Here is a 12,834-nt window from a genome sequence, read left to right on the forward strand (position 1 = left end):
TAACCACCTGTCCATCAGTGCATGAGTCCACTCTGATGGGGTCTTAATTATAAAAACATTTCTCAGAGGCGGAGCTGCTCAGGAGGTGGTAATAATCTCCTCAGTCTGATCAAGTTCACAAGACATTATCATTTTAGTTTCCTCCTCTCTTACTCCTCTACCTTTTAATTAGTCATTAACTCAACCAGTGAGATTATGTCTGCCTTAAGACGAGCTCTGCCTCCTAAGAATGTTTGAGAATGCAGCCTGATCTCTGCATGCTGTTTGTCACTAACACACTGCTCTGCAAACTGAAGCATTGTAGTTTTATAGTCATATGCAAATATAGTCACATTTACATCTTGCTTTAAGGTGTACTGTCAGGACTACTCAGGCCTCACAGATAAAGAAAAACACTTGACTCAGATGTTATTTATCACTAAAACTAAGTTTCTCACTTTTCTTTTGTTTGTCTCGCCTTAAAGGTCAAATATGGTTTAGGTTATGCATTGCCGTTATGACGCATTGTGTCACACGCCCTGTAAAAATAATGCGGTTAAAGGGGAATACCACTCAATAGGAAAAAAAGCTGTGAAAGAGTGTTTGTGGAGTGGTTGACTGGCACTCAAAACAAAAACATAGTTATGTGGCAGTAAGGTAACAGAAAGTAACACTTTTTTCTCTGCTTCCTGGCTGATATATATTTTTTTTCTCAACTCTTTTTATAACATAATTGAAATCGAAACTGCACAAACATAAGGCCCTGACAGATTTATGAGTTCAGTTTTGGGCGTTAGATGCCCGCAAGTGTGACATTCCTAGGAGGACAGTTCTGCAACACCTGTGTTATAACAGGTTAAACTTTAAGAAATTGTTTCAGCTCTTAAGTTATTGGAGCTCAGTGTTTATTTAAGTTAAGTAGCAAAGGTTGCCAAATTGCATTCATAAGATTGTTCGAGCAAGCAAGCAGTGTTTCTCTCTTGGTCGTAATTATGAATTCAACCAGGGAATTTCCCAGTTCTCACACAGTTCTTGCAAAGGGTTAGTCTGAGCAAGCTGGAGTAACTTTTTTAATAGTCACAGAATGATAAAGAATGTGCTTTGCAAAGCTTAGTTTGAAGTTAATCATGTACCCTGGCAATACAGGGTGTTAGATTTATTTGTCTGATGGAGCTGTTCATCCAAACTTACCTACTGCTTACTATACTACATCAGCTACATTGATCCCAGTGCTTTTCCCTGACACTTACTTTCCCTATGATAAAGCATAAACCTGGTGATAGTACATTATTAATCACCAGAAGCTGGCCTGTCAGCTCCTCAGACTGCTCTGTTCCAGTCACAGCAGGATTTACAGTAGAAGCACAGTCGAGCGCTTCACTGCAGGAGTCAGGAATCTGTGTGGTTCTGCAGAAAAAGCTCCTACCACCACAGCACTGTAGCAACCCCGCTGTCTTCCCCACCATCACGTCATGGAAATCTAAGTGTGTGCGTGTGTTTCGGTTTGAGAGAACAAAGGGGGTGAATGTGGTTAGAGCAAATCCTTATCACCACAGCTCAACACACACACACACACACACACACACACACACACACACACACACACTCCCTGCAGCTTTGCATTTTGACAGCGTTCTCATGCCCATCTGCTTTCAACTCTCTCCATTCATGCGATGTGGTAACTGCCGCCTTTTGATGGTGAACTCTGACATTTAGAAATCACTTTCTATTGCACTCTTCCTCCCTGTCTCCCTCTCTCTTTCTTTTTCTCTCTCTCTCTAAATATGGCCTAGCACCTTTCCTTGCGGTTAAACCTGGTGACTCATATCATATTCTGGTAATGATCATGGGATCCTGTTAACTGCTTTGATGCTGCGCTCAGCGGTACACAAGTCTGCTTTTAAGTGTAACACCTCACAAAGCTCTGCACATCACTGCTGTGTGCCTGTTAGATTAGAGGCTGTATTTTTGGTGCAGACCAGGAAATTAGAGCTGAATTGTGCTATTTTAAGAGTTCACTGTTACACTAATAATACTAAATGAAAACACAAGTCATGTAGTAAATTAATTATATATCCGAGTGGTATTCCCTGCGCTGTAGTGACACATTTTTAATCAATGATCTTAGCTTAGCGTGAAGACGGGAAGCAGTGGGAAACTGCTAGCGTGACTCTCCAAAGCTCCAAAATACACCTGCTAACACCTTTAAAGCTCAGTAGTTAGTATGATATTATCTCAGTTGCTTGATTGGAACACAAAAAAAAGAAAAAAAAAAGCAAGAAATAACACAGTATGTGGTTTTTACAGTGAATTATGTCGTCATGGCCGTTCTGTCTTTGATATATTCCTCCCAAACTCCAGGAAGTGACAATGATGTTCACTAAGAACAATTTTCATCATGTCGCTCCCTCTTAAAGCAAACAATGTCGCTCCTCCATTTCTGTTTGTGCACCACAGTTATTATAGTTTTGTATTTTTTCATTATTTATTTTTGATTTCGATTCAGATCAATTTCAGTCCGTTTGCAGAGTGGGATTGCTCGTTTCAGTTTAGTTTTTCTCGTTTAAAAATGTTAAGTTTCAGTATTAGTTGTAGATCTATGCGCCATTGCGACACCTAGTTTTTAGTTTACTATAATAACCTTGTTGTGTGCAGATAAAACTAGGGTACATGTAAGGACACAGTCACACATGAGTGAAATGATGACTTCTTTAAAAATCGTGGGAAGAAGGAAACGAACAACAAAAGACAAAACCAGACAAAAAAAAAATTGCAAGAAATTTGTAAAAAGAGAAAATTAAAAACAAGAGAATTAGGTAAATAAAAAAAAGAACAAAAGTGAAAAACAAACAATTAAGTAAATGACCTGGAAAGAGTGCTTAAAATTATATTAATTCTTTAACATAATTTTAAAATGTAATAATAATTATAAATATAGTTTTTCCCTAGCTTTTTCTTTTCTTCCTTATTTATTTTATTTTATTTTTATTTTTTATTTATTTGTGGGGCATTGTTGCTCTTGACGTTTTTCCCATGTTTTCGAAAGAAATTACTTTTCTCAAGGTTCAAAGGTTTAAATACTTGCAAAAGGCATCTGAAAGCAGCACAAAAAAAGCAATGTCACTCCAGGTTCAAAGGGTAACCAGCTGATACTGACTGATACTGGTCATTAAAATGTACAAACAGCCTCACATGGAGGATGCTGCCTGCCTGGCAATGTAGTAGGAAAGCTAGCTTTCCGTGTGCGTCACATCTTGCCCCGCCCACATTCAGCACCAACATCACCTCAGCAGGCCATAGTCACACGTCCACATCAGTGTACATAACCAAAGAGTTTTAAAGGGGTTGAAAGATGTCATTTTGAGCACTGCACGGCGTCAGGCTAGTTGTTCCATACTGCTTCCAGTCTGTATGCTAAGCTAAGCTAAACGCCAGCTGGCTCTAGTTCCATAACATGAATCTAGAAAAGACATGAAAATAGTAACAATTTCCTCATTTAAAGCAAAAAGGGCATTTCCCAAAATAATGCAGTGTTTCTTTAAAGCAATCTTCATTATTTTACTGTAGACTGACACCAATATTACAATTACTTTTTCCTGGTAAAACACGAAAACTAGGTTCTTTTCTATCTGGAAATTATTAGTTCAGAGCCTAGATATTCAGAAATATATTTCCCAGAATGGATTTGTGTTGTTTAGGACATTAACTCTTCATATCCAGATGTACATAGACTGACACTAATACTTGTGTGTTGTTCATTGTGCCCATATGTGTCCCTGTTCATGACGTCAGTGTGAATGATGCATCTTCATTAAAGCCTGCTGACGTTTACCATCCACACTTTATTCACAGATAACTCTCTCTGACTGTCCCTAGGAGGAAAAAGAAGTGCATTCGCTACCTTCAAGGAGGAGGCTGCCCCAGCCCAACTTCTTCAGATTTAAGTGCTATAGACTCTCCCCCCTCCCCTTCCCCCGCCCGCCACCGCCTGTACCAGCACCAGCTGCCCCCCTCCCCGGGCTGCTCCCCACCGCCCACCTCCCCATCAACGCACCTCCCCTTGTCCCCGCCGACACACACACGCTCACACACGCGCTTACCCCTGCAGCAGTCCGCCGGCAAGCGAAGCGACCTCCGTCAGCCCGCGACCAAACACACCCACACACACCTGGAACTGACCGGCAAGCAGACGCACAGCTCGACGACGGCGCTGTCGGCCGCAAAGGCCGCAGGACTTTCTCTCAAAGTGCTAACAGAGTCTCAGTGATCGCTCCGGGCCGCTCACAACCCCGACCCTCTTCACCTCAGCTTCGTCCAGAGCCATGAAGATCATCTTCCTCACCTGCCTTCATTCTCACATTTATCTATACCCACTGGGGTCCTTTTGTTCGATTAAAATAGGAGTGGCAGGGTGGTGTAGTGATGAAGGGGGAGCCCATCCGCCCTGCTAGATTGCTCCAGAGTAAGATTCTAGCTGTGTCTCAGTTCAGAGGCTGGATCTTCCATTGTGCATCAACAACAACAAGATCAGTGAGGCAGATTCCGTCTCAAAGCCTCCATCACATGGGCAGTTATATAATCAAGACTGCAGGCAATCCTTGTCAACCTGAAGGTCTGGAAATACTTGGCAGATATGTGGGTCAGGTGATCACCAGTCACTGGGAAATTGCCATCAGCCTGGACATGGTAATAACTTTAGCTACATTTGGTGATCAGTAAGAACAACTTCCTGGTCATGAACGAGGCTGTTCAGTGAAGGCTGGGCACACTCTTTGTCAGCATACAAGCTATGGGGTGTGACACATGCACAGTGTAAGTGGAGCTGTGATGTTGGAGGGTTACAGCAGACAGCACTAGAAATAAAGGGATGGTGTCCGAGAACTTTTGAGTACACTCAGTGGATGCTGGCTGACACAAAACATTTGCATATAGAAAGCATTTGTTTTGGTCTTTCATTACGGGCTTTTTTAATAATTAGAGAATTGTAATTCTCACTTTTATCTTTGTTTTACACACAAAAATATTCCGACCCAAAGCTGACCGGGGACGCCTCAGTAAAATGAATCAGTTGTCCATGATGCAGACCAGATTTCACTTGGCATGTGTTTGACCACATTGGTAAGGCATGATAGGACACCGTGACATCCTTGGTCATTAACTTGGAAATTATATATTTTAAAGAGGTTGATGAGGAACACCTGAATGGACCTTCTTCACAGCAGACATCATGACTTGTCATAGCAGGAAAAGCACTGGTGAAAGTGATAACATTAACAATCAGTTCCATTAAGTGTCCTGGTGTGCCAGTATGCACCATTTCAGGACCTCCTCTTAGTGGGAGACAGTAATCATTCATGTTTTTGAAATACACCTGTGCATTTCCCACTGTGACGTGTCAAAATGTCTGCCATGACAAAAGTCTGTGTAGCAGAGCCTATAGCCTCATCCTTGGGAAGATCCAGCCCCTGAGCCCTCCCACTTGTACAGAAGCAGACCAGTTCTGCAAAGTAAATCTCCTTAGCCCCGCCCTGTGCTCTTTTTAAAGCCGGCCATGTGCTTTGACCTCTATGACAATCACAAACAAAATTGGACGCAATCTTTTGTTCAATGAATCACATCGTCACACTCTTCTTCCGAGGCCACAGTGTTGTTACACACGCTTTCCTCCACATTCAAGGGTTTACATACGACCATCACAGCTGTCACATATCCACCACCATCACTCAGAGGGGGGGGGGCAGAGACCATCACCCAGCCAGCCTGACCAGCAGAACCTCAGCTCCAAAGAGAGGGACACAATCACTTTTGTTTAGCTGCCATTTTGTTTTCACTGTTTGACTTGAGTTTCATCCATATCCAAACATTTCCACAATTTTTGCTCTCAGATAAAAAAAAAAATTCAGCAGGTGAAAAAGTCTCTCACATGACAAGTATCCCCAGCTGCAAGTTACATTATCTCTTTTTGGCACTTTCAGGCTCAGTCTTTCACTATATCAACCGTTACATTTTCTACTGTTTCCTCCTAATTTTTGGTATTTTTGTATGAATCTTGTGATTTTTTTTTTTAAGGTCAGATATTTTGCTGGCGGGGAAACCCTCAGAGAAAAGACGAGGGATTTTTTTTTTTGTTCTCCTGGCTGTTTTTTCTTTTGACTGAACATTTTGCAGCTCCGTAAACTTATGAGACCAAATGGGTACTATTATATTGCATTGTGTTGTAAAGTTTTTTAAATGTCAGAACTCCCTATTCTAATGAAACTTTTATATGTTTTTATGTAAAAAAAAAAAAAAAAAGTGGAATACCTAAAAACAAAAAAAACCTTTTAGTTTCTACCATTTCTTAAAGCAATACATTTTGTTTGTCCTCTTGTGCAGAATTTTACTTTTTGTTTTTCAGTCAAGTGTTACTGCAGCAGCGTTAAAAGAAAAAAGATATCTTGTGTTCTCGATCTGTGCATGTTCCAACTTCAGTGTAACAAAACTAGATTTTGACTTAAAAAGGCTTTAATTTACCGTCCTGCTTGCAGCTTCACTCAGCTTCCAATGCTGTGGACAAACTGTAAACTGAGCTTTTTGTACAGCAAAATTGTTTTTCCTCCAGCAGAGAGAGCTCTTGTGCTAGAAATAGCTTGTTTTATTTCGAGGATGTTCACGTCAGTAGTGGGAACACCTCTGAGATGTCTTTTGTATTTTTTACCCCTCAGACGCCTCTGATGTATTACTTGTTTTGTTTGATGTATTAAAGTGTTTTGAATATCTCGTCCATGTCTGCTGTTGTTAAAACACAAGGAATATTTTAAGATTATAGTGAGACAATTTGCCCCAAAGATGGTCATGCCCTGCAGAGCCTTCCAAACAAAAATGACACACACCAGCCTTTTTATGCGTTTTATTTACTCCTTCAATAAATGTTTCATCATCCCCAAAACCCCCAGCATCAGAGCTTAATCTGAGAAAAGTTTCCAATTCAAAACAACATGAATTAGGAAGGAGTTACTCGATGCTGTGCGACAACACACAAGTACTTCCAAAGTCTAGAGGACGTGATGCAACAGAACATCTTTCCACCTCAAACTTCACTTTTCCTCTAAAAACAGCCCCGTCCTCTCTGAACATGGTTTCACAACAGATGCATTTACAGAGCAAAAAATAAAATATTCACCCTTTCATCTCCATTGTCAAAAAACCCATTTTTATTTAATCAATTAACCTAAAAGAAAACATGTCCAGTAAAAAAGACAAACATAGCGATTAATAATAGGGAAATATTTTCTGATCTTTAAGGGTACAAAGCCATGAAACCAGGACTATTTACTGTATGTGAATACACGGCGTGTGTGTGTGTGTGTGTGTGTGTGTGTGTGTGTGTGTGTAGAAACAGAAAAGAGCTTCTTTGTTTAAATTAATGACAACACACAGGCAAGTTAAAATAGTCATGCTATTGGTATACAGAAACTGAGGGGAGGGGAAAGTGGGGGTGGGGGTGGCTGGCTCTAAATATACTAAATGTAAATATTGACAAGTATGAACAACGCCAGTGCAACCAGTTAGCAGGGACAATTCCTTTTTCAGTGTGGTAGTGTTGGCAGGATCTCCCCCTTTACTTCTCTTCACACCACTGGTTCTCTTTGCGTACCTGTGGACAAGAGGAGGGACAGACGGGATGAGCCAGGTCAACTGTCAAAGCTTAAATTAATTTATCTTTAGAGTCACTCCAAAGTGATCGATTCATTTCTCATAGCTTATATTTGTTTTCTGACAGACTGATAATAGATGGAATAACAACCTGGGCTTCCTCTTCCTCTGTGAAATCATTTTTGATGTTGAAAGTCTTCCTGATCTCCTCCGGGGTTTTGCCTTTAATCATGTTGGCCACCGTCTTGCAGGTGACATCTAACAGGCCTTTGATGTCCAAATAGTTGGCGGCCTAGAAAGGAAACACAACAGTGACGTGGAGAAGATTAGAGAGGTGGGTGGCAGTGAGGAAAAAGCTGTGAGCACAGACTGACACATTTAGCATTTCAAGGCAAATATCAACACTTAACAGCCAGAGAAGGCCGTTTCCTTCTGGATTCATTTGAGGGACTGGCACCCAAGGGTTAATGCTGATGAGAGAAAGAAGCGTGCTGCGTTCAGACACAAAAACCTGAATTAAAATTAAATTTCAGGTACCAATGAAATGATTTAGTAATATACAATTTCAAATATTCTGAATCGATATGTATCGCCTCACAGCAAGAGGGTTCCTGGATCGAACCCAGGGTGGTGGAGCCCTTCTGTTGTACGTTCTCCCTGTGTCATCGTGGGTTTTCTCTGGGTGCTCCGGCTTCCTCCCACAGTCCAAAGACATGCACGTTAATAGGTGACTCTAAATTGTCCGTAGGTGTGAATGTGAGTGTGAATGGTTGTCTGTCTCTATGTGTCAGCCCTGTGATAGTCTGGCGACCTGTCCAGGGTGTACCCCGCCTCTCGCCCAATGTCAGCTGGGATAGGCTCCAGCCCCCCCGTGACCCCCAACAGGATAAGCAGTTACAGAAAATGAATGAATAAATGAAAATGTCCTGCTAGCTTAAGCAGGCCTGGCAAATGCTACACAAAGTAGCAGTAGTTAGCAAGTCTTCCCTACCAAAAAAGATACTTGACACGTTCACCAGCCCGATGACAACACAGGCTCAAATCAAGACAACAAAGAAGCTTATATATCAGGTAAGAATGCAAAGGCTGCTGGATCCAGTGTCATTTTCCAGAGAATGTATCAAGATACAAATTACATATTTATACAAAGTGTAAATGGGTCTTAACATCCAGGAAAGCCAGATTGAAAAATAGAATTTGAAGGCTTAAAAGATGCCAAAAATACAGCAGTTTATATTACTTAGAGACAGGGCTCTACAACGCTCTCTTCATCTAAAAACATATAACAAACCTTTCTAGTAATATTGTGATATATATTTGTATAGGCGACCTCTAGGTAGAGTGTGCACCCCATTTAGACTGAGTCCTTTGCAGCAGCGAGAGTTCAATTCCAACTTTAGCCATTTGCTGCGTGTCATCCCCCCTCTATCCCCCACCTCCCCTGCGTATTTCGGCTGTGCAATCATTAAAGGCAAAAAAAAAAAAAACAACACCCAAAAAATGATCGTTCCAAAATATCTTGCAGCCCTGCCTCTGCGTGAGGCTACATTTTAAAAGGCATCCACTTACAAACTACACTGAGATCACTTAACAACAACAACAACATCTCCGCTCCTGCTGTGTTCCAGTAAACTCACATCCCCTAATACATTTTGAACCTCACACACACCATTTGGTCATCAATTTGCATTTATTTTCATACAGCTTGAGAACACCCACTGAGCTACTTCGATACCCCTTCCTCTTCAGCATTAACTAGCTTTGTGTATGTAAACACATTCAAACAGCTGGAGGGGAGGGGGCTCATCAACTCAAGTGACGGACACTCCCAACTTGTGTTTCACTTCCTGGAAACACGTAGCTTGTCCAACGCCTATTTCCCAATCATGCTAAGCCACTGCTTAGGTTACCTTTCACATGCTCTGCCTGGTTTACTTTCACTGGCTGCCCGGAGAAAAGCCATTTAAGTCCCTGTGTTTTTTTTATACCCTAAAACTGTCCTATCAAATCCCTACAGCAGCAAACCACCAATCTTCCAGCTGTTGCTAAGCAACTTTTGTATCTGTGTTACCCAAATGCAAACGCTCAGCACTCTGCCACAGCAGTGAATGAAACAGACCACAGAAGAGGAGCATCACAACAGAAATACACACATTCATTTTTACAAGTACAAGCCAATGTTGCTGTTCAGGTGGTGGTTGGGGTGTGGCAATGGTGTGGTTATGGTTAAGTCACCCTCCAGGAAATAAATGTAGCACAAGTGTAATAAAATGTAACCTGTATTTACCAGAATGAGTTCAAACAAGGTGCCTTGGTCCACTTTGAGGAACTCCTGGTCCCATACAGGAATGTCATCTGTCCTCTTCTCTTTGTTCTCATCGTCCTCAGGAGGAGGAGGGTCATCTTTGTGATGGGTACACCACTGAATCACCTGGGGAGAATACATACACACACCTCGCATGTTAACCAAGGTAATACATTACAGTAGTCATAACCAGTCAAATATGTAGAGCACAAGCCAGCGATACATTTCAAACTGGAGCACAAGGGTTTAAACACCACACTGAAATTGTTGTTCTTTGTCTTGTATCACCATTTTGTCATGAAAATGATCATTAATCGGCACAAGTTCATCACCAACTGAGTTGTGACTTAAAGAATCTTAAAACCCCTATTGTTAGGAATAATTGCAGCTCTGAAGCACAAGCATGAACTTGTAGAGGAGGCAAAAAACAAGCCTTCACAGCCTCCTGCTCCCACAAATGTGATAACTTGACAGGCAAGAATAATTTAAGAAGAGCAAGAAGGGAATACATAGGTTGTGCTTCATGTGTGTGACAGATGAACAGTAAATATGTGACTATCATCCTGATGGGATGTGAAGACAAACTACACTTAGTCACCAGTTTTGTTTTGGGTTTTTTGGTCCACCTAGCTTAAAAACAAAGGAACTTTAATACAATATAATACATATAATGTACAGTTTTTGCTGAAAGTGAAATGTGTTTGATAATTGGTCCACCCACTTATATCAATGAGGGTAAACTATTCGAAATACTAGAACACTTCAGTATGAAGCATTACAATTCTGAAGCATCACAAACTAGTCTCCAAAATGAGCTCAATCACCACCTAAAACAGCTTGAAAACTGGTTAAAAAAACCCTAATAAACTGGCAACTATGTGGGCAAGATATCCAAATGTCAGTGTCAATGTTCTACCTTAAGCAGCATCAACTAAATTTAACTCACAGATGGCAATCATTAACTGGTGTTTGTTTGATGAAGCAGAGAAAAAACCCCACCCAAACCACAGTTGAAAGATTCAATGTGACAGTGAGACCATGTTAATGCACTAAAACAAGCCACCTGTAAAATATTTACTATTTTGTCATTTCCTACAACACAAAATCAACTCATTCAGGTAACCATCATGTCAACATATCTGTCAAGGAAAACAATGTGCAATTCTGCTTTCACATCACATAAAATAATATTATACAAAAATGATAAAAACATGGGGGTGTGGTGAGTAAGTGTGTGTGTTCTGTACCTTCTTGAGGATGGCAGCGTTTACATTAGGGAGAGGAACTGGGTCATCATCTCCTTCATCATCCATTCCCAAATCTGTCAGAGAATCAATGAATGTCACAGATCTACCAACATGTGCATTTATTGAATTAAAACACAGCCCCTTACATCATGTAAGGGGAAAATGACAGATGGCACACAAAGTCAGCCGTGAAGTGACACTGTGGACTCAAAAGTTTGTGATGAAGTCAGAAGTTATACCTTCTAACATGGTCTTGATGGTGACAGACTGTTTGGCTATCTCCACATCCACCTCGAAGATTTCCCCATCGGAGCTCTGTAATTTTATTGTGGGCATTATCTGTGGAGAGGAACAGTTACATTTTTTTAACACAATGAAAAGATTGTTACGTTAATAGTGTTATACATTTGTACAAAACTGAATTACCCAACAAAGTAAGCCCGCAGTAACAGCTTTTGCTAACGCTGCAGATAGCTAAGCTAATATTTACGTGACGGCTAGTAGGCAACTTGTTCTGTAGCTAGTCCACAATATTAATGTTCAATGAGCTGTAGCAGTAACGATAAACCTGGTACAGGTGTTTTAACATGACCTGTGTTGTTATTAGCGAGATGTACTCAAACGTATTAGCTCCCTCCAAGCTAGCCAACGCTACATTTAGCTAGTCACCTGTAACACAAGCTAAAATACGGTAACGCTAACCAAACACCTAGCTTGCTAACAGTTTCGTTAAATGACTGACTTAAGGGATGCTCGTTGGTCATTAGACACCAGGTCCACATCTTAAACGCGAGCTAAAATACTTATATTGTGTGTTTTAATGACCAAAACACACCTCTAAATACTAAGCTAACCGGGCAGCTAGCATTACCATGCACAATGCTAGCATTTTAGCTTGTCATTACGCTAGCGCCTTGCAGAGTCGGGGAGGCCTCTTGTTAGCGACCACACCGAGGCTATTCAAACAAAGATGTAAACAAAATGTAAAGATCGATTTGACCTCAATTTCCCCAAGGTGAACGACACGTAAAAGACACATTCCGCTTTGCGAAGCTACGTACCGTAAATGTTTTTAACTCAGATCCAGAGGTGAAATTCCTCTGTAGTCAACAGCAGGGCCTGACAGACGCGGAGGCACCGACAGCGGCTGGAAGTCTCTGGAGCGACCTGGTGCGCGTGCCGCCCGGAGCCTGACGATCGCTTTGTCAGATACTGGAGGAGGAAGGAGGGGTGGCCGCGTGAAGGCTGCTCGTCAGGTTTATCTCACCCAGCTTTAATTATTATTGACATCACAGCACTAAATTATTTTAAGATGTATGCCTTTAATAAGATAAGTTTGCACGGCATTTATATTTTGGTGGATGGAAATCTGGGTATTTTGTAAAATGTGAAATGTTTTATGGGAGGATGCTCATCACTACACAGTATATCCATATATTAATGTAAAATAATATGTGTTCCCAGACCGTTTTTACTCTTTTCAGCTACATTGGTTTACTTGAATTGATTCTAGCTAGCTGCAAAGTCTCCTATAAATTACAATTCACAGATATGGAGGCCATTTTGGCATTGCCCAGTATTAATTTTCTTTTTGACGTTTGGGAATTATTCTGTAGGTTTATGTGCATGAAGAGCTACTGTACTGCAACGGAACTGTATTCTATCATG

At 41.1% G+C, this 12,834-nt stretch overlaps 2 protein-coding genes across 11 annotated transcripts in view; one reads left to right on the forward strand and one right to left on the reverse strand.

Annotated features, from left to right (window-relative positions):
* Positions 1-7,352, forward strand: part of tcf7 (transcription factor 7) — a 92,474-nt gene extending 85,122 nt beyond the window's left edge. For 4 of the 10 annotated variants that reach the window (XM_049592892.1, XM_049592893.1, XM_049592894.1 and 1 more), the window contains one exon: positions 3,856-7,352. In XM_049592892.1, the coding sequence (XP_049448849.1) occupies positions 3,856-4,246 (391 nt within the window). In that variant the 3' untranslated portion in view covers positions 4,247-7,352. Of the gene's footprint in view, positions 1-3,831 lie in introns of all 10 variants that reach the window. The other 6 variants (XM_049592897.1, XM_049592899.1, XM_049592900.1 and 3 more) reach the window with 4 other exon arrangements.
* skp1 (S-phase kinase-associated protein 1) lies at positions 6,854-12,388 on the reverse strand. Its single transcript, XM_049592905.1, has 6 exons — positions 12,228-12,388; positions 11,406-11,505; positions 11,167-11,240; positions 9,902-10,045; positions 7,766-7,906; positions 6,854-7,615 (listed from the first exon to the last, which is right to left on the reverse strand). The coding sequence occupies exons 2-6, from the start codon at positions 11,500-11,502 to the stop codon at positions 7,580-7,582; spliced, it is 492 nt and encodes a 163-aa protein (XP_049448862.1). The 5' UTR covers positions 11,503-11,505; positions 12,228-12,388; the 3' UTR covers positions 6,854-7,579.
* Between the last annotated feature and the right edge of the window lie 446 nt (positions 12,389-12,834).

The sequence above is a fragment of the Epinephelus fuscoguttatus genome, linkage group LG12, assembly GCF_011397635.1.
Source record: "Epinephelus fuscoguttatus linkage group LG12, E.fuscoguttatus.final_Chr_v1".
Classification (NCBI taxonomy): Eukaryota; Metazoa; Chordata; class Actinopteri; order Perciformes; family Serranidae; genus Epinephelus; species Epinephelus fuscoguttatus.

What these genes read in the sequence shown, in the direction of transcription:
- skp1 (XM_049592905.1), bottom strand. Translation starts at nt 11,502, where the DNA reads ATGCCCACAATAAAATTACAGAGCTCCGATGGGGAAATCTTCGAGGTG. An exon ending in CATCAAGACCATGTTAGAAG is followed by an intron (nt 11,241 to 11,405) that starts GTATAACTTCTG and finishes ATTCTCTGACAG; the next exon opens with ATTTGGGAATGGATGATGAA. An exon ending in CCTTGTTTGAACTCATTCTG is followed by an intron (nt 7,907 to 9,901) that starts GTAAATACAGGT and finishes TTTCCTTTCTAG; the next exon opens with GCCGCCAACTATTTGGACAT.